This window comes from Osmerus mordax, chromosome 10 (assembly GCF_038355195.1).
Source record: "Osmerus mordax isolate fOsmMor3 chromosome 10, fOsmMor3.pri, whole genome shotgun sequence".
Classification (NCBI taxonomy): domain Eukaryota; kingdom Metazoa; phylum Chordata; class Actinopteri; order Osmeriformes; family Osmeridae; genus Osmerus; species Osmerus mordax.
This window is the reverse complement of record NC_090059.1, coordinates 11973768-11995149: the sequence shown is the minus strand read 5'-3', so window position 1 is coordinate 11995149 and position 21382 is coordinate 11973768. Positions and strand designations below refer to the sequence as shown.

The 21382-nt window shown below is 49.2% G+C and overlaps 2 protein-coding genes across 2 annotated transcripts; both read left to right on the top strand.

Moving 5' to 3' along the window:
- Positions 1-1066: 1066 nt before the first annotated feature.
- On the top strand, positions 1067-13831 carry LOC136950959 (rho GTPase-activating protein SYDE1). Its single transcript, XM_067245494.1, has 8 exons — positions 1067-1241; positions 7659-8528; positions 8703-9695; positions 10159-10388; positions 10484-10610; positions 10702-10895; positions 11811-12096; positions 12202-13831. Exons 1-8 carry the CDS (start codon positions 1157-1159, stop codon positions 12648-12650), a joined length of 3234 nt encoding a protein of 1077 aa, XP_067101595.1. The 5' UTR covers positions 1067-1156; the 3' UTR covers positions 12651-13831.
- A 1445-nt stretch (positions 13832-15276) lies between these two features.
- On the top strand, positions 15277-18624 carry ppp1r3cb (protein phosphatase 1, regulatory subunit 3Cb). The gene is made up of 2 exons (XM_067245584.1): positions 15277-15466; positions 16138-18624. The coding sequence occupies exons 1-2, from the start codon at positions 15453-15455 to the stop codon at positions 17141-17143; spliced, it is 1020 nt and encodes a 339-aa protein (XP_067101685.1). The 5' UTR covers positions 15277-15452; the 3' UTR covers positions 17144-18624.
- The last annotated feature ends 2758 nt before the right edge of the window (positions 18625-21382 follow it).

Below are 21382 nucleotides of genomic sequence, written 5' to 3'. Positions count from 1 at the left end.
GACAGGACCCGGACACGGCCCAGCCCATCACTCACCCCGACCTGATTACATTGACCTGATTGGCCCTGCTCTAAGGACACATAGCTGCGATTGGGTGATTTGCTTAGGTTAATGCAACAATGTAAATGACCGCCATCGCCATATATCTTCATCACACACACATACGCGTATACACACCATGTATCTTCATCATGCACACACACACACACACACACACACACACACACACAGAGACACACCAGGCTGGGGTCCTAACCCCCCTGGAGACTGTCTCATTCAGTTTCCCAGTCCTCCATCTCAGGGTCTAGTGGGTCTGAATGCTGGCAGATTGTATTAGGGCCACTCTGAGCATTGAGGCTATTGATCATAGCAGAAGTTCTCACTTCGGCATGGTGATACAATCCTCTTTGAATCACAGACTCAATACTGAGGTCATTCTTTTTCTTCATAGTTTTTTGTTGCTCCGCCAGATCTTTCTCTCTCTCCACACACACACACACACACACATACAAACTACGGACGGAAAGTATGGACTACTACCCCCATCTAGTGGTTCAAAGTAGATAAGCTGTAAAGTACAATAATGACTTTATCAACTTCAAAGGATGCGTGTTGTGTCTTCACACAAATTAGGACACAAAGTTTTACTATTGACAAAGCAGAATCTGCTCATCTCAACAACTACTGATGCATACAAGTATTTACTATATATCCATAACATACTTTTCCAATGTTGTAGTGAAATAACAAGATGCCTTTACATCCACATGGTGGCAATGACTCCTAACTTTCAGTCAGAAGTTGTTCAAGTCAAAGTCCTGTTTTCCCCATGGGACCACAATTCCCATGAACACTTGCGGTTCTCCCTCATTCCCAAACGCTCTCCCTTAGTAGTGGAGGTCAGAAAAAAAACTTTGGGAAAGAATCCCTGGAATTTGTTTCCTGTGAAATTTGGCAAGAGTAGCAGCGGACGAGCGGACGGCCAAGAACAGGGTCGCATTGAGCAAGGTCTGAGGAGATGGGAGCTCAGAGCAGCGCAATTACAGACGGAGTGGGGAGAAAGATGAGAGCGAGCGGAGTTTAGGAAAGTTTACTTCTACGGGAATTACCCACTTTCCAACCTCGCTCGGAGCGGACAGACTTGAGGGATTTAGACATGGCTGAGCCCTTGCTGAAGCGAACCTTCTCGCGGCTGCGGGGAAAGGACCGATCCCGGCGGAAAACGGACACCAAACTCAATGGTAACTTTATAGCCAGATTGAAATCCCCAGACAAACATTTATAGGTGTTTAGATGTATAAGACATGTAGTGTGTCGCTCACAAGCCGTGGATTTATGGGAATAAATACCCAACAGATATGTTGTATACATGGTAATACCCCCTATTCCGAGGTTGGGACATGATTTGTTCAGTAGCATTATGTAGTTTTTCACACATCAGTTAATAATTAGGGAAGAGCGGTTGGTGTAATTAATGGGCGCTAACCTGAGTCGACCTTAGGCTAAATCAGTGATGTAAATAATGTGGAATGTATCTGTACAGTTTCGCAACTGAAAAGTCTGTTCTTGCATTGTTTACATTCCCGACCAGCAAGACGGACTAGGGTATCGGCAGAGCGGCACAAAGAGGGAGGGAAGGAGGAGGGGGTGCGCCATGAGAAAGAAAAGGGCTACCGTTATCTGGGAACGGGCCAAACGCAGACATCGTTTGCATAAGTGCGAGCATTACATAATTGATCCATTCACTACTGTAGCAATACTGAACTCTGGCAGGGTGGGGCTGTCCGCTCCAGAGCCAGGAACCCGGGGTCTTCCGCTAACTGCATGTGCCGGTCTGGCAGGTCCTGACCCCTGACCTCTTGGAGAGCGCTTGAGATGATGTCCTAGACTCATGAACCCACTCCTTCCTCCTACTTAGAATAGATGTATGAAAACCATTGTGTGTGTGTGTGTGTCTGTGGTGATGTCCATGTTATCACCACTCATGGTTGGCTGTGAAAGAAACAAAGAAAGGGGGCTTAGGGACTAAGAGTGCATTATTCACTGAGTCACTACTACAACACATGGAGTTGTGAATCCAGTCTTTCTGAATAGTTGGCTGGAGTTTCACCATGTAGGGCAGGGCCAGACAGGGCAGGAGTCAGCACCAGGCACTGACTTGGCACTGCACTGCTGTAGGGTGGGCTTGGGACAGACAGACCTGTGTTTGCCCCCAGGTTGACCAGGGCAGTGACAGACAGACCTGTGTTTGCACCCAGGTTGACCAGGGCAGTGACAGACAGCAGTGTTGTGTCTGTGTGTGTTTTATCTCCTTCATTGTCTTTAATTGCAGCTGACAGGCCAGACCAGGGAGTGACACCAACATTACCTCCAGTCAGGAAAGGGTTGGCCTGCCTGTCTACCTGCCTGTCTATGTGCCAACCTGCCTGTCTACCTGCTCGCATTCCTGCCTGCCTGTCAGTCCATAGTCTCCCATAACTATAGAAGCATCCCAGTTAAACAGCCTGCAGACACGTTTTGTTGAAGGGCAAACTTAAAGAGTTCACCGCTGTCAGCTTTGCTCTCCTTCTTTTTCTTTCTCTTTCTTTCTTTTCATCTCTCTCCTCGGACTGGAAGCTTCCAAGACAGTTGACTGCGAAGTGCTAAGCTTACATATTTGTCTCTCACGCATGTGTCACCGTCAGCCATGTGCATGTTTGAGAGAGGGGCGAGCTGTTTCTGCAGGCGGACCTGAGTGAGTTTTGTTAGTTAGCTGGTTGATGTGCTGGGCTGCCAGAGGGTTAGTGTTAAGGTCAGGGGTCAGGGGTTAAGAGCCGGGGTACTGTGAGGACAGCGGTCCTCGCCTCCGCAGTGTTCCTGACCTCAGAACTCAGGGGAATGTTAGCCTCTGTATCACATTTCTGCCCTCCTCTCTCAAGTCCCCCCCCCTCTGTCTCCTCCTCTTGTTGTTATCTTTCCACATTCTAATGTCCTTGCCTCCGGTGCCCTCTATCCTCTCCCCCTCTCCTCCTGTCTGCCCTCTGGCTTTCCCCTCTGCCTCCCTCTCTACCAATCCCCCCTCCCACCCGTCTTTGTCCTCTCTCCTCTGTGCACCCCCCCCCCCCAGAATGTCTCTGTGTTATGTCTAAAATAGGAAAAGTTGCATGCTCGACGGTTCACTGTGTGTGTGTGTGTGTGTGTGTGTGTGTGTGTGTGTGTGTGTGTGTGTGTGTGTGTGTGTGTGTGTGTGTGTGTGTGTGTGTGTGTGTGTGTGTGTGTGTGTGTGTGTGTAAACGCCATGCCACTTGAACACCATAGTGTGTGTGTGTGTGTGTGTCTGTCTGTATAAACGCCATGCCACTTGAACACCATAGTGTGTGTGTGTGTGTGTGTCTGTCTGTATAAACGCCATGCCACTTGAACACCATAGTGTGTCAGTGTGTGTCTGTCCTTTGATACCTATCCATATCCTGAGAGGACTTATCAGATTGGGAGCCAAAATTAGAAGCATTACAGACCAGAGAAATCTGGCAATTTTCTCCAAACCTCAGCTTCACACACTGGCTGAGGTGTGTGTGTCTCTGTGTGTATGTGTTTATGTGTGAGAGAGAGAGTATGACAGACAGAGCTTAAGGCTGGTGTTAACATGTTTACCTTGCTTGTCTGTCCAGCTGCGGGTCAGAGCATTAGAGAGGTGTAAGCATGTGCTCCACACAAGTCTGCTGGCCTTGGTACTGAGCTTTTCGTGTGTGTGGTGCTTGTGATTCTTAGCTCACCGGGAACTGTCAATAGAACTCTTTATCTTTGACCATCTGTGAACCACATGAGTTCTGACACACAGAAGACTCTTTCTCTCTGCTCTCTTTCTTCTCTCTCTTTCTCGTCCTCTCTCGCACGCTCTCTTTCGGTCTCTCTAATGCTCCATCTCCCCCTCATTTATGCTTCATGTCCTTTTCATGCGTCGGGAGGGACTGGCTTTCTGAAACCGTAAGTCCAGATCCCCAGCCCTCATAGTGGTGAGTGTCTCTCTATGACTCACATTCCCATAGGAACTATGGTACTTGGCCATCACACTGGGCCATTAACTACTATTGTCACTCAGTTTCGGTCCCCGCACTCCCAGGATGTGCCACATAAGACCTCCAGCCAGGTAGATGGGGTGGGCTGAGAGTTAAGTCTGTCTGCTTGAGATCAGAAGCTTGCTGGTTTCTTCCCCAGCCTTGTCACCCGGCCCAGTGCCTCTACGCGGGCCCCTCAGCCTGATGAGCTGAAGGGGGGGTGAGACCCAGCAGCAGATGTCAGGGTCCTGTCCCGGGTTTGGACCCGTACACCAGGCTAAGGAAACAGGCTTACTCCACAGTAGCGCAGCCTAAGGCCCACCTCCATTATGCAATGAAAACAAGAGGACCGGTCAGACACAAGCTCACTTCCTGTACTCCCTGCTTCCCCTCTTTCACTGTAGAAATATTTATATTTGCAACAAAAAAAAAAAGTTCTTTTTTTACTACTTCCTTTTCCTTTACTTCCTGTCGGCTGCTCTGTTATAGTCGTTAGACTTTTTTTCTACCCCATTAGGGAGAGAGAGACAGACGGGTACAGAGGAGGTGGTAAAACATTGTTTCTAACTCATGAAAAGGCACACATGTACGAGGATGGTTCTGTTTGTCTGGTCAGCGAGAATTAGTCCAGGGAGACTGACCATTGTGTTTAAGCTTGGTGTCACGTGCTACCATTCAGAAGTCTCTGGGTTGATACAGCTCTTGTCTGTCACCACTGACCTCTCTGGCACTCCTTTATTGACCCGGGAGGTCCGATGACCGTTTCTTATTTCTAATAACGACCAGGCCTGGAGAAAAACTCAGCAACACAACATCACATGATGCAACATCTAGGATAATGTACCGTATGTTCACTTAGCAGGGGGGAGGTTGAACTGCTCTACCGCTGAGCTTTACCCTTCCCCAGGTATCTGTTTTGTCCCCAGCCAAACAGGTGGAACAGAGGTTAAGAACATACTGTACATCTACAAGGGGACCTGGTCAGTCCTTGCATGCATGCAGTGGTCAGAATGTTGTTAGTCATAAGTGGGTCAGTGTGTGTGTGTGTCTGTGTGTGTGTGTGTGTGTGTGTGTGTCTGTGTGTGTGTGTGTGTGTGGTTTACACGTTGGGATGTTAGGGAGTTTCTCTGTTCTGTATCTGATGATCCTCCACACGGTTCCTGTAATTTAGCCCGTACAACTTCCTCTGTAAGAGCATCCCTGGAGGGTGTGTGTGTGTTAGTTAGCTAGTGCATTTGTTTGTTTACCGTATATCTCTAGGATTTGGAACCAGGGAGTGAGTGAATGCCCTCTGCCTGGACTAAGAGAGAGCAGTGGGGCAGTGACTGACACAACTCACTTGTCAGTCTCTCTCAAACATGCACATGGCTGACATACTGTGTACACACATTTCTTGAAAGTCTAAAACACAATAGACATAGTATAGGGATTTAGTGAAAATAAATGATATACGTAGTATACAGAGAATAAGTAGAAAAGTATTTATAATAGACTTCCATCTGACTGAAGCCTAATAAGGAAACTCCAGCCAGCCAGCCAGCCATAAGGAGTTCTGTTGTGGTCACTGTGCAATGCATTGTGGGAAGGCAGTAAAAGGATTTTGGTAGAGCCACCAATCTGCTGCAGGCTGAGAGAGATGTATGATCTCTCCTCTCACCCACCTCCATCTCTCCCTCTCTCTCACCAAAGCCTATCTCTCCATTTTTCCTATTGCTCTCTTCTCTCTCTCTCTCTCTCTCTCTCTCTCTCTCTCTCTCTCTCTCTCTCTCTCTCTCTCTCTACTCTTTTAACCACAAATTTGCCCTATGTTGAGAGAGAAAGAGAAATAGAGCGAGAGAGATTAACAGTATATCCTTTTTATTTTTCCCCTCATTCGTTATTTGAGCATCTATGAGACTTACACAGGACAGGATGGAAACTTCCAGAACCCCAAAAAATCCAGCCAGCATTTGGAAAGTGGCTCAGTTTCCTGGCAAGGTTGGAGAGTAGAACGATTATTACTTTACTGGTTATAGCCGGGAGGAAGAAATGTGGAGTTGAGAGTATCATAGAAAGGGAAAAACAGAAGTCGGAGAGAAAGAAAAAGAAAGGGGGAAGATAGAAAAAGAGTAGAGAAAGAAACATGGCTGTACTGTGGAGAGTCTAGGTCACCGGAGTTCTACAGTCTGTAGGGACTTCAGTTCATGACTGCAGACCTTGTGTGTGTTAGTGTGACTTAGTGTGTATCTGTGTATTTTAAGGCACTGCCATGAATGGTGAATGGATGCATGTGTGTATGGATGTGCATTTGAGTGTGTGTCTGGGGGCATGGTGTGTGTTAGAGTGTGTGTGTGTGTGTGTGTCTGCAGCTGTGCAGGGGCCTAAGCACAGAGCGGTCATTGACATCTGCAGGACGACAGCTGTTTGTTCAGCCAAGGCCTTAGACCCCTTTTCCCTCTCTCTCTTTCTCTCCCTTTAGTCGTCTAGACCAATTTATCAGAGAACAAGAAGTGTGTGTGTGTACTCTGATAAGGAGCTCCACATTAGTTCCAAACCTCAGCACTTTGTGCCTGTTGGTTAACGACAGAGATCTATTCTTGGACTGGCTTTTTAACTTTTAACCTCCCCAAACACTCACACACACACACCTCTCTAAGGCCCTCTGATCCTAGCGTTGGCCCTGCAGTGAGCACAGGAAGTGGTGTGCCGTCTTAGTCCCTGCCTCACTTCCTGTGAAAAGGAACAGCCAATCGGGCTAAGTGTCAACCCAGGAAGTTGTCCTCCCGCCCATGTGTCTGTATTTTGCTGGAGCTCTGCCTAGTCTGCACTAAGACTCCTGCACTTATCCAGGTCTAATCAGATCTGTGTATTTAAGTCAACAAAAGCACATAGAACAGCTATCCTGGACCCCACTTGATTTGTTTTTACAATTATGTTTGGTGTCTGTCATTGAATGAGGACAGTCACAAGGTACACACACACATATACATACATGCACACATACACAAACACATACACACACAGCCAAGTGGGGAAAGAAAGGAAGGATGAGGGCAACAGGAAAGAGAGCAGAGAAGAGGTAGGGGGAAGGAAGGAGGGAAGAGAAAAGAACAGTATGCGGAGAGAGAATTCCAGATGTGCAGGATGTCAGAGGGAAAGGGAGAACGAGGGAAAGACAGGGGTAGAAAGAGAGAAATGGGGTGAGCGTGGAAGAAATATTTATCCAACAAACCACTAAACTTCTCTCCATCACTCCCTCTCACATTCTCCCTGCCCCCTCCTCTCTTTCTTGGTTAGTGCCTCTTCATTCCCTGGCTCTCTTCTCCCCTGCTTATGGTCATCATGACTCACAGCAGAATAGCAGGCTCTGCAGAGCAGAGACAAGCATGTTTTTCTTGCGATCCAGTCACAGAGATTCATCATCGTCATTTTCGCCCCTATTTTCATCTGACCAGTCCTGCCCTGCCCTGCTCCAACCAGTTCTGCCCCCCCTGACCAGTTTGGACGTGATATGATTAGTTCAGCCCACATCTGGGCAACACAAAACCAATCGAACATGATTTCTTTCTTATCTTTCTAATCCCTCTTGAGGAGGATGATGATGATGATGCTGATGACGATTTTTGTGTGTTTATTCTACAGACATACAAGGGAAGAGCGACACCACTCAGAGCTCATCATCGTCATCGTCATCAGCGATGGTGTCTGCACCCCCCCCGGCAGAGGATTCTTCCCCCCCTCGGACTCAGATCACCGTTGCCAAGAAACAGCAGTGGGCCAAGCAAGCTTGCTCCTTCAGGGACCCCCATGCCCAGGCCTCCAGTCTGGCCTACAGGTCTCAGGATCGGGAAAGCAGCTCAGGAAAGGCCCAGGCTTCTCCACAGGCCTGGAGCCAGAGGACAGTGACTGAGGAGGGCTTGGAAAGGGTGCGTGCCAACTCAGGCTGTGAGCAGACGCTCTCTACGCCCCCCTGTGAGTCTCCCAGCATCGGCACAGGCCTCCCAGAGCTCACCCCGCCGCTGGCTGGCATCCCTGAGATCCCCTGTAGCACGGTCAAGCTCTCTGGCCAAGGAGCCTACCTTCAGAGCCTGGACAGGAGTAGCCGAGCCTGGATACTGTCCACAGGAAAGGCCCAGGCTTCTGAGGAGGCCAGGTGGCTGCTGCCCTCTGGCTGTTTGTCAGAGGGAAGGCAGCAGGGCCTGGAGGGGGACAAAAACATCTGGTACAACCCCATCCCCGAGGAGGAGGACTCTGGGGGAGGAGCAGGCAGGATAGACAGAGAGAGGGACAGAGACAGAGAGAACCCCTGGCGAAGGAGAGGAGAGGCGGAGGGAGGGGGGGACAGTGTGCTCGACCCCCAGACCAGAGCGCAGAGGCGGGCAGGGCTGGTGGTGACGGCCGACATCAGTGGAGGGGCAGCGTGTCTGGAGCGCCATGCCACCCAGTGTCCATCAGGTGGAGCCAGTCCAGGGAGTGCCCACCGCACCACTGACATCACGGCAGAGAACACAGGTAGAGAGAAACCACAAACAGGAACAGGATAGTAGTTAAATCGTCTTTAAAGTTTGGTTGATGTTGAATTGATGTTTCTCTTTTGGTTTTCCATTTATGTTTTAATTCTGCCTACTTTGTCTTTCCCCATTTCTTTCTCCCCCCCCCCACCCCCCCCCCCCCCTCTCCTCTCAGACCTGCTCCAGTGTGAGCCTATGGTGTCCGCGTCATCAGACAGCCCCGCCTCTCAAAAAAAGGGGGGCGCGGCAAGCACCAGCGGAGGCGGGGCCTCAGAAAGCCCGGGCTCTCAGAAGCGTGGGGGTGGGGCCAGCAGCATGATCGACAGGATCAAGTCTCCGGGCACCGTCAGGAAACTCTCCATGAAGATGAAGAAGCTTCCGGAACTCCGACGCAAACTCAGCCTGCGCTCCTCGCGCTCTGCCCGTCAGACCGCCTCCAGCCCCTCGGCGGCGAGGGAATGCGAGGGGTCGTCGGCGCCCCACTCTCCCTCCGGCGGACGCAAGGAGACGTCCAGTAACGTGATCAGCCGCTACCATCTGGACACCAGCACCCCGGCGCGCCCGCAGAGACGATCCTCCAGGGGGCGCCACACCAGCAAAGGGGGATACCTGAGTGACGGGGACTCCCCTGAGCTGCTCCCCAGGCAGGCCTCCTCAGCCCCCCGGGGCAGTGGGGGGGTTGCAGGCCAGGAGGGAGGGGTGAGGGAGGTGAGCGGGTTCACCCTCTACAATGGAGCCGACCAGCCCAGGTGTGTCCACCGGGTGTCTGGCCTGCTGACTGTGCACCTGCTGGGGCTAGGCGAGCTGCTCAGGTGCCCTGTCTCCCAGGGCCCTGGTTCTGTTGTCCCTGGTCACGGTTCCACTACCCCACCTAGCCTTGCTCCTGGTTCGACTGCCCCTGCCCCCTGCAGGCCGGAGGCCAGCAAGGAAGTGTTCTGTGCCATCCAGGTGGACGGGGTGACCCGCGCCCGCACCTCCCTCCTCACCTGCCGTGGCCCCGCCCTCCCTCTGAACCACACCTTCCACCTGGAGCTGGAGAGGGCCAAGCTGCTCCGCCTGGTGGTGCTCAGCCCACACACACCCAGTACCAACCAGAGCCAGGGCCAGAGCCAGACCCGCAACCGTGTGTGTGGGCTGGGGGCCATCTCCATACCTCCTCTGTTCAAAGGTAGGTAGGAGGTGTGTGTGCGTGTGCTGCTACTCATTTGGAAGTACTGCTGAAGCGTGCGTAGCTGAGGATGGGCTTAGTGACAGCAAAAATTAATCGAGGACTTTACTTCCTCCTCTCCTCCCCTCTCCTCCTCCTCCCTTCTCCTCCTCTCCTCCCCTCTCCACTCCTCCCCTCTCCTCCCTTCTCCTCCTCCCCTTTCCTCCTCTCTCCTCCTCTCCTCCTCTCTCCTCCTCCCCTCTCCTCCTCTCCTCCCCTCCCTTCTCCTCCTCCACTCCCCTCGCCACCCCTCTCCTCCTCCCCTCTCCTCCTCCCCACCCCTCTCTTCCTCCCCTCTCCACTCCTCCCCTCTCCTCCTCCCATCTCCTCCCATCTCCTCCTCCCCTCTCCTCCTCCCCTCTCCACTCCTCCCCTCTCCTCCCCTCTCCTCCTCCCCTCTCCTCCTCCCCTCTCCTCGCCCCAGCGAGTCGTTCCCAGCAGCTGTGTGTGCGTCTGGAGCCCCGGGGCCTGCTGTATGTGAAGCTGACGCTGCAGGAGCAGTGGGACCCTCCGTCCCCCCGCCCCTCAGACCAGCAGCCCCCTGCTGTGTTCGGCCTGGAGCTGCGCCACCTGGTGGACAAGGAGGGCTCTGCCTTCCCCGTGCCACTCCTCATCCAGAAGTGTGTGGCTGAGATCGAGAAGAGAGGCCTTAAGGTACGTCTGCATGTAAAGTGAGTCACTGTATGTCTGTCTTTGTTTATGTATGTGTCCAATCAGTTCTGTGTGTGTGTGTGTGTGTGTGTGTTTAGGGGGTGGGCCTGTATCGTCTATGTGGCTCAGCTGCTGTGAAGAAGGAGCTGAGGGACGCTTTTGAGAGAGACAGCGCTGCCGTGACCCTTAATGAAGACCTGTATCCAGACATCAATGTCATAACTGGTCAGCACTCACACACACACACACATCCTACATCATACACTAGCAGTATCTCCTCCCTGTATGAGTCCATATGTTTTATGTTTCTGGTCAGGCATTCTGAAGGACTACCTAAGGGAACTACCCTCGCCCCTGATCACCAGGACCCTGTACGAGGTGGTGCTGGAGGCCATGTCATTGCGTCCCTCCCGCACTGCAGACCTGCGTGCTGCAGAGTCCTGGGCTGCAGATCCCCAGCTGTCCCAGAGCACTGTGGCCTTGCTGCAGTGTCTGCCTGAACCTGAAAGAGTGAGTCAGTCCTGTGTGTATGTGTGTTCCTCTCTCTCTGCCTTGCTCTGTCGCTCTGTTTCTGTCCCTCTATCTCTTTCTGTCTGTCTTTCTCTCTGTCTCTGTCTCTCTCTCTCTCACCCATCCCTCAGGGAAACGGAGATGTCCTCTCATTGTTGTGGTTGCCTCTTATACCTATCCCCTGGGAGATCCGAGAGAGACAACTCGTCCTACTGGGCGGATGGGGGGGGGGGGTTGAGGGGAGGGGCGGAGGGGTAGAGAGAGAAGGCAGAGAAAAGAGGAGGCATGTGTCTGGCTCGGGGCCACAGAACAGAATGTTTCTCCCACTCTCGACCTCTCACTCTCCATTTCTCTCCCCCCCCCTCCCCCTCTCTCTCCGTCCTCTGCGAGCTCTCTGATGGCCAGTCCGATGTTTGTTTGTACGACGCAGGGGCTGACGAGCTTCACCTTCTGTTGGCCACTTCCTTCCAAGATCAACAGAATGAGATGGATCCTCCCCCCTTCCATTCCCTCTCTAGGAGGAATGCTGCTGCTGGATCACTGCTCGAACATACTAGGACATAGTCCTCTCTGTGGTATTTCGATCACCCAGCGAGTGTTCTGGTTGATCCTCTTAGAAACTCTGAGGTCACATGTGGTTTAGCTTCCCCATCCATCCTGAGTGAGGTTCAGGGGTCAGAGGTCAGGGGTATGAGTTAGGGAGGCTGTGGTGGTGATAGTTGCGCACCACAAGGCAGCTGTACCAAGGATAACACTACTGCTCCAAAGCATGACTCTTCCCCCTGCTGGTGATGCTGTGTAACTACCCCTTGGTGTCGTCTCTCCTGGGTGAGACCGTGATGCCACCTGGTGGACAGCCTGAGTAACGGCCTTCTCTCCTCTCCTTCCCCCTCCTCCGTCTGTCCTCTCCTCCAGGCCACTCTGTCGGTACTGCTGGACCATCTCAGCCTCGTGGCCTCCTACAGCCATAGTAACAGGATGACCCACCAGAACCTGGCTGTGTGTTTTGGCCCGGTGCTGCTGACCCCTACCCAGGAGGCCTGGAGGCCCTATCCTCCTGGAGGGCCTGCTGGGTCTGGGGGGTCTGTGGCGCCGGCGGGCCGAGGGGGACGGAGCTTTGCGCACAGTGAGGAGATTGCCAGTGCTGTGGACTTCAAGAGACACATTGAGGCCCTCCACTATCTGCTGCAGCTCTGGCCAGGTGTGGGAGTTGGGGGGTTGCATGTGAGTTGATGATTATGTAAACCACATGGCTCAGTTTTAATCCTTGTTTTTGCCCCCCTCTCCCTGCTTTCCTTCTCTCCAGTCCCTAGAGCCAGAGACAGCAATGAGCCCCAACCCCTTCCCACCTTACCCAGCCCTGTTACCCAGAACCCCTTGCAGCGGCATTGTCAGCGTCTTCCCCTGCGCCTCGACCTGCCGCAGGATGTAGTGGTGTCACGGAGGGGGCGTGGCCGCCTGGAGAGCCCCCCTTGCAATCGTTACGCTGGCGATTGGAGTGTGTGTGGTCGAGACTTCCTGTCTGGGGAGGAAGCTGATTATGACGAGGTGGCAGGGAGCGAGAGTGACCCAGAGGAAGAGGAGGAGGAGGAGGAAGAAGAGGAGAAGAAGGAGGAGGGATGGTCCTCGTATGTGGATGACTTTGCCCTGGACTTTGATGCTCCATTCAGCTGCAGACTAAGTCTGAAGGACTTTGATACACTGATCTCAGACCTGGAGAGAGAGCTGTCTAAACAGATCAATATCTGTCTTTGAGGAGAGGAGACAAGATGAGAAGAAAAGGGGCAGATAGTAAAAAAATATATATACTAGTCAATTACCAGAGAAAGACGACAAGCAATACTCATTGCTTCAGTAATGTCCACACAATCTTAAAGTCTTGTGATGTAATCTTATTAGAAATCTTACTCCCTGTCAGACTACCACAAACGAGAACTATTCTGCACCAATAGAGGGCAACATTCCAGTTCCCCTGGCAAACATCATGTGTGCATCAGCTTCTTGGTAGAGCAGTTTCTGTGCCTTTTGAACAGGTGCCAGTCAGTTTGACTTGCATACTGGCATTTGTTCAGTAAAGCTTGTGCCAAAAAATTATTTATTTATTTGTCCAATCCAAAGAAGTTCAGTTGTTTATCCTTAGCAGAAGGATTTGAAGATGTAATTCTATGAGAATTACTTTGAGAAATCCCCAGGAATATGGAGGGCTGATAAACAATATTATTGTTCTAATTTCTGACTAAGAACATTGACAAATCTGACATTTGATTATGTCAGAGAATGCTGTGTGTGTTTCTGGTGTTTTGCACAGTAGATGAAAGCACACTCACACATGCACGCACACGCACCATTCCGTACCAAAGATCCCCATTATGATCCAGGTTGAGTGTTATACCTGAATGTGAATTGATGTGAGTTTGATTGAACCGTAAGCACAACTCTCACTGTGGGGACACACACTTCTGCTTTAGAATCACATGCTCTGACCAAAAGCTCAATTTACAAACTGTGTTGCACTTGAATTTAGAAGGAAAAAAACACCCATCTGTTGTTTAGTGATGTTTTGCTGCTTACTGTGTTATGATGCAGTACACAAGGTAGTCAGCGTTTAGTATTTTGATGTGTGCACGGTACAATATTTGATCAACTGTGACATTTGAAGCCACATAAGGAATGCTATGGCCATAAATTGGAGCAGTCGCTCCAACAACAAAAAACGAGACAGCTTCCTTTGTTTGTTTTTGTACTTTGTTATTGAGTTGCATTGTTGTATGAACAGTATTACTTGGTATTGCACAATTACAATAAGCACTTATGTTGTTTTCTATGCATATCTGTAACCAAGGCTTCCAGCTCACTTTCTTCCTGGGCCTTGGCAGCCAGCCAGTGTTATATCAACCCCAAAAAAATAAAGCACATTATTCTATTTGCAAACCTTCCATGTGTATTTGTTATTCGTGTGTGCATGTGTGTGTTGAATTATCCTTGAAGTGATATTGAAATTGTAGGCTATGGGGAACTATTCCAAATAATGTCCATTGATCAAACAGCTGCCATGATTGTTTCACCAGACTTTAGATCCATGGGTCTTAGCGAATCTTAATAAAGTATAAATAATGCCCAAAATAATTAAACTTCTACACATCTGAAGATGACCATCAGAATCATATAAACATTCCTCACCAAGATGAACTTAAAAAACAACCAGCAGAGGTCTCTCCAGTGTTGATTTTGCACCAGTGCAGCCAAAACCCACCAACAGATGGCGATGTTGAGCAATAACATGATTAAGGGCCAAATACAAATTTGTGAAAAACGTAATAAAGAGTCCCCTCATCCCCTGAGATGTTTTTTTATTATTTTTTTGCGACCATGTTTTAACGATAGCGTTAACCGATATCGTTAAACCTTCAACCACTACCCGCCGTACCTGCCTGAGTGGTTCCGGTCTTGTGGCCCTCAGCGATGTTTTATGGAAATGACACAGGCGGCGTATTTTTGCTCTAGTGAGAACATTCTGTGGAACAGGAAGGGCACGAGCCGCTGTGTTTGCCCTCTAGCGGTCACTTTATGTTTGTTTTTTATTTGAAATTTCCTATTCCAAGTCATTCTGCAAGCTACCTAGATGAACTCTGCGTGTTTCTCTCTTGTCTGCTCCTCAGTCATTACGGTATGCCTTTATTCAAACTGCTACTTTTTCTGCAAAAAATCTAATAAGTTGTCAATGATATACTTTGTTTTGATACATTGTTGCACAAATTCTTGTTTAAAGCTGATTGTTATGTGTATTGAAATGTTAAGAAGATCGCTTGTTAGGCTAACCATAGCAGTCGATAGGCACTTGGTGCATAAAATGTTTTCATGACAAATCAATTTAATTTCGTTTAGTTTGTCTGATTTAGGCAGGGGCCTAAAAGAAATGTGTGCGTGAAGACTGCCACACTGACATTTTAATGAATGAGAATTGTAGGCTACTTTTAGGGCATTTAATTTCTGACGGGCATTTTGGAGTTAGCTGTTGTGCACTGAATATGGGTATTTAGCAATTGCTAACTTCATTGGAGTTGCGCACGTACTTGTTTCTTGGTCGCAAAGTAAAGACGCATCTGGCAGTGGTAGTGTCCTATCTAAATATAAAAATGTTGTGGTTTAATCGCCACTGGTTGTGTGACCCTAAAACGGAATGTATGTCAAATGCTCATTCTCTCCCCTCCCCCATTCTGCAACGTATAGCTCAGCTGAGTCCTATACACAATGGAACACGTTAGACGGTTCTGATTGCTTGCAGCTCCTCCATTGGATGTCATCCGTGGCGCACGTAAAAGCATGCAAATCGACCGCTAGGCTACTGGTCTCCAACTCAGCGCGTTGTCAGTGTGGCTCAAGCAAGGAAACCAAGGGGACGGGGGCGAGCAGTGCAATAATCCGGTTCTTCAGACAGAATAGAATTGAGATGGCGTTATGAATGTTTACTTTCGTTACCAATTCATCAAGTCAGTTGGTTCAACATCATACAACATTCCAGTTTCTTGGAACTTTTGAGAGTTTCAACGTTTTCCAATGAATTGTACAAGGTAAGCTCGCCCGTAACGAGTGACAGTAGCTGTCTTTAACTGCGCAATAGGTAAGAAAGGATTGTCAAATCTCAGTTTGTGACAGTTCAAAAGTCATCTGCTGGGCATTGACGATTTTTTCATTTGAAATTAAGTAATTTTAGTTCGACAATTATTTCTCGATTACTTTTGTTTTAATATGTTGTCATCTTCAAATGGATGGTATATATATGCCGATGATATTGGATGTGTCGTGGACATATACACTTGCAACTAACAAACTTAAGATCGGGAAATGGCTGAAATTTTATTTCTTATCTGTGCAATACGCCCCTTTTTTATAATTAAATGTATAGGTCTTGAGTCACATATAATGAGCGATTGGTGTCGTTTCCTTGTATTGTGGAGACATTTAAGTAATAACGCATTTTAATAATTGTGTGATCCCCTTCCTGTTTTCCTACATCCTTATATAAAGCAAATATTTGTAGTTTCTTTGGGGTCTTATGTCCTTAAATAGCATTGATTGCGTGCAAGCAATTGTGTGTGTTTTCCTCTCTGCCCCTTGCTCTCTCGCTGTCACTTCCTTTCAGGCTATCTGTTCTTCTCCAGGGTGTTTTATAAGCTAGACCTTTTGCCGATGCATAAACTTACCTTTGAACTCACATCTCTCCCTGTCTGTGTCTGTGCAGGGTTCTCCACATACTGAACCCCAGACCCCTCTCAGGCCCCATCATGCCAGTGGACATGGCCATGCGGTTCTGTCTGTCCCACTCCCCGCCCGTCCGGAGCTTTCTGAGCTCCTACGAGGACTGCCGCTCCCGTTCCAATGCTCCCCACGCCACCCTGCGACCCTGCATTAACACCCGAGGAGGGGCAGCGGCTGCCAGCGAGCCCCCTGGTAGCCCCCGCCAGAGCAGGGGCAGCCCCACCACCAGGCCCAGGACCATGCCCAAGAAGAGGGTGGTGTTTGCGGACTCCAAAGGCATGTCCCTCACGGCCATCCACATTTTCAAAGAGTTTGATGAGGACCCTCTGGCTGAGCTGCAGTTTGACCTAGCAGACCTGGAGAAAGCCACCGCTGGCCTTAAGATCTCCATGGAGCGCGGCCTGGTGTTGGACTTCGCCCAGCCTGCCGCGGACTACCTGGATTTCCGGAGCCGGCTAAAGAAGAACCAGGTCTGTTTGGAGAACTGCACCGTCCAGGACCGCACGCTTACCGGCACCGTCAAGGTCTGCAACGTCAGCTTCGAGAAGTCCGTCTCCGTCCGGATCACGCAGGACTCGTGGGCGACCTTCCAGGACGTGGAGTGCAGCTACATGAACAACGTGTACGGTGGGCCAGACACCGACACCTTTTCCTTCTCGGTGGACCTGCCGGACGCCCCGGCGCCACAGCAGTGTGTGGAGTTCTGCATGCGGTACCACACCCCGGAGCAGACCTACTGGGACAACAACGACGGGAACAACTACCGCTTGGTGGCGTCGGATGGAGACGGAGAGCAGGCCAGCGGCGGGCTCGGCTCCGGCCTTACCTCCTCCTCCGCCGCCATCCCTACCCCGTCATCGCAAGAGTTCAAGCGGGACATGAAGCAGGAGATGGAGTTTGATCAGTTTGGATCGCCCAGGACGTCCAGCGGCTTCTTCCCAGAGTGGCAGAGCTGGGGCCGGATCGAGAACACCACCATCTACTGGTGAGGAGGCCCGGCCGCAGGCGTCCTTTACATAACCACCTGACCCCGCAGCATCATCGACTTGAGGAAAAGAGGGGGTGTTGTCTGAGTGCTAAGCCCTCAATACCCTTGTGTAATTCTTACCACCACCCTTCCTAAGGATAAAGTGATGATACAAACATCCAAGTTCAAGAAAACCAATATCTCCGAGTTGACTCCAATTCACTTGGGGCCCCCAGTAACAGAGATCAACATGTTGTTTATTTTTTTCACTTTTTTGTAAAGGAAAAAGGAATGAACAAGTGGATAAGAAGAATGGGCCTGTCTGTTCATGTTGAAGGTGGACAGAACAGTATGTGTATGTTGAGAGATCTTCAACAGTTGTTAGATCCTCTAACTATCCCTGCCTCGCAGTTACCCTGCCGTCACTTTGAGCTGAAAACCACAACCACAGCAGTGGCAAAAAAAATGGTTGTGACACAGATGATTCTAACTAAAAGAGATTATTAGGGCATTGGGAGTTTTAGAAATGTCAAAACAGTGGTTTAGGCTTTAATCGTTTTCCTAAATTTATGTGCGTGAACTAAATCATTTTTATAGACTTAACATGAATCACAAGTCATTATAACATAGCCTAGATGCCTTCCTTTGTAATCTGACATTGATTGTCAGTTTAGCTGTATGTAATATGCTGGCATTACTGCTACACCTGAGCACAAAAAGCAAGTTTTTGGGAGGCCAGCTCTACACATGGGAGTTTGCACTTAAGTCAATCTTTTTCAAGGGTGATTGTTCAAGGAGGTTTAATCATGTTTTGTACGTGGAAACTGTCTATGGCAGATTTCCATCACTAATTCGAACATGCCGTTTGTGCCACAAGGACGGTTGGCTCACTGGTCACAGTCGGTGTGTGGGCATGTAGTGTATGTAATATAGCCCTGTCATGGGTGGCAGTCAGAGCAGGTGGCTTTGCACTGAAAGTGAATGATGCAAACCCTTGATATGTGAGAGAATGAATGGAGACTAATGTAATGGATGGATTCTCGTGGTACAAGAAGAGGAAGGTGCTTCATATTGAAGTTGGCACAGCAGGTTGTACCAATTTTCAGGAGTCCAAACAGAGATTTAGGTGAAATCGCTTGATGGCAAAGCTATCCCAGTCACCAAATTATAGTTTGTTTGGTGTGAAACTGAAGAGCTCATGTTTTCCTATGTCAGCCATAATTCTGTTAAGCCTTCTTTACGTGCAAGCTTGCACTCCCTTACCTTCCTGTCTATGTTGCTGCTGGAACATGTCTGTGTGTGTATGAGTGTGTGTGTGTGTGTGTGCATAAGTATGCATCTAGACTATAAGCTGCTTGTCTGCAGTCACATTCATGGACTCAAGTTAGGCAGAGCTCTACTCTGTGTGAAACACTGAAATCTGTAGATAGATGGGGAGGGGGGGTCAGGGATGGGTTTGAGAGCAGAAGACTGTGGGAGGTGACAGAGACATTTTAAGTATAAGGGGAGGAAGGAAGAAAATGTAATGGGGAGGGATAGTGAGTGGATGGGGGGGTGGGTTGGAGGGAGGAAGTGAAGGGGGGAGTAGAATAATGTGAAGTGGTTGGGTGTAAGGTGAGGAAGGAAGAAAGTGATTGGGGGATGGAGAAGGAGAGGGAGGGAGGGAGGGAGAAGGAAAAAATGTTATCTGAGGAATGCAATAGCAAGTACAAGAAGTTGGAGAAAGGAAATGACACGGGACAGTGTTCAGGACAGAGGATCAGGGTCTCAGTCCAAGTCTGCGTGTGGTTGTCAGGGGCGACTGCCTGTAAGGATTGTGATGTGAAGAGTAGGTGTGATGTAAAGGGCTATGACCGGACACCTGATGACAAAGCATTTTTTGTACAGAAAGCAGATGTCTTTGTGTGGTTTTAATGTAGTTTTCTGTTTTTCAAAAATAAAAACATCTGAAAATAAAGAATGTTTATTTTGCGAGAGAGTTGTGTCTTGATCTTTATCAGATTTGTTCGAACGATTTCTGAATATGACATTATCCATGGAAGCTAGGCCTATTTACAAGTGTTCATAAAAAATGTGAATACATGGTGAGCTTGTGAGCACACATGGACCATAGCTAAACACAATTATTAAGACAGGTGGTCTAGAGTAAGACTGGAGGGACTAGGAGAGCAGACAGGTGGTCTAGAGTAAGACTGGAGGGACTAGGAGAGCAGACAGGTGGTCTAGAGTAAGACTGGAGGGACTAGGAGAGCAGACAGGTGGTCTAGAGTAAGACTGGAGGGACTAGGAGGGCAGACAGGTGGTCTAGAGTAAGACTGGAGGGACTAGGAGGGCAGACAGGTGGTCTAGAGTAAGACTGGAGGGACTAGGAGAGCAGACAGGTTGTCTAGAGTAAGACTGGAGGGACTAGGAGAGCAGACAGGTTGTCTAGAGTAAGACTGAGACCATGTTCGACACTGCTGACTTGGTAATATTGTCCTGTCTTGACATGGGAAGAAGAGACAGTTGCTAACAAGGTCACATCTTCAAAAGGCAACATGGCAGTAACCTGGATGTTCTGTGACAGCCTGTGTACGGTCTCAGGGTCACCACATGTACAAACATACTAATATATGTTTTTCTGCCAGTTCAAATACAATAAATTGATAAAACACAGAACATCTGTTCAGGGCAGGGCATGCCCTGAAAGGGACCTTAGACTAGTTCCAATATTATGTTGGCATGTTTTGATGGTATCTCACTGTAATAGATATAATGCATGCATACTAAATATTGTCCTATACTAATAAATATAGATACAAGAAGCAGAGTATGACATCAGACAGTATATTGTATGTGAGCCAGACAGTCATGGTCACACCGTGAACACCACTTTTTCTCCTCGGACCTGCAAGTCCTGTGATGACGTGTGCATGTGTGTGACTCGTGGTGCTAATGGTCCTGATGCTTCTAAAAATAGCCCCTCATTTTTGGAGCAACCCCTCCAGGTCAGTGAGCAGAACAAAGATAATCCTCTGGCACCCTCCGAATCGCAACACTGCTCTATGCCACAGCCTAACATAGCTATCTGACATACCTACCTGACCCTTCATTCACTGCCAACAGGTAGGTAGTTCTAGAACACCCAATGTGACACATTCAGGGTTCAACCCCTCATTTCCTTGAATGTGATAGAACAAGAAATGAGATGAACACCCTATGTTCATTCGGATGACAGTGCTGACACATGAGAAATCAGGCTGTTTTTCATGTGACTACCTGTCACTTATTTCTCTGTTAGACCATTACTTTTTAAACATGCTTCATTTTCCTCTTTCTTAAAGATCAGTTACACTTCCAAAGTAAAGTTTTCTTATATTTACAGTCCGGTTTGCACCAGTGTGTCTGTGCATGTTTGGGCCCACACTGTTAGGTGATCACTGAGGACCAGAGTGAGAACAGCTGTCCAGTCACCCCACTGCCCATGCTGTTACGTCAAACATTCCAGCTCGCTGGAGCCTGTGTCTTCTCCTTCCTAGCCCCGGCCCTGGTCCCCCTTTTCACACACACTCACACACACACTGGCACATACCTAGGGAGATGCACACACACATGAGCAAGCGGTCAAAGAAGCCAACTTAAGGAGACGCACACATGCCCTTACCCATTACTGTCCCCTCACACATCCGTATCCCTGTCTTACTATTATTAGACTGGGAGTCAGTGGTCGCGTGTGTCTGACCACACACTCCAAATATGTAGCTCACTGTGCGGAGGAAGAGGAAAATATGTAGGCAAGAGCTACATGTCTGAGCTGAGTCTGCTGGTGTTAACCCTGATTGGGCTGGGCTAGGTTAACCCGGGTTAGTCTGGACTGTGGGTCTGTATAGAGGTTTACCTGGGTTAGTCTGGGCTGTGAATCTGTATAGAGGTTTACCTGGGTTAGTCTGGGCTGTGAGTCTGTACGCAGGGTAACTTGGGTTAGTATGTGGGTCTGTATGCAGAGTAACCGAGGAGGCTATCAATGAAACTACTTGTTCATGACTGGGTGGGGACGATGACAGAGGGATTGACACAGACAGTGAGACACATTTGAAATTCAGTTTCTCACATACATGGTGAATTTGTCACTCTGGTGAAACGATACTGAATGACATTAGTACTGTATCGTGTGTGGGCGTCATCTGAAGGGCTTTGAGCAATAAGTACAGTGTGGTTCTGACTTGTATCTTCCTGACCCTGGTCCGACCCCTGGCCCTGCCCCTGGGGCTGTGTGGAAGAA

Excerpts from the sequence above, each read along its gene's own strand:
- LOC136950959 (XM_067245494.1), top strand. The coding sequence starts at position 1,157 with ATGGCTGAGCCCTTGCTGAAGCGAACCTTCTCGCGGCTGCGGGGAAAG. Across the intron at positions 9,696-10,158 it reads CATACCTCCTCTGTTCAAAG|CGAGTCGTTCCCAGCAGCTG; the intron begins GTAGGTAGGAGG and ends TCCTCGCCCCAG. Across the intron at positions 10,389-10,483 it reads TCGAGAAGAGAGGCCTTAAG|GGGGTGGGCCTGTATCGTCT; the intron begins GTACGTCTGCAT and ends GTGTGTGTTTAG.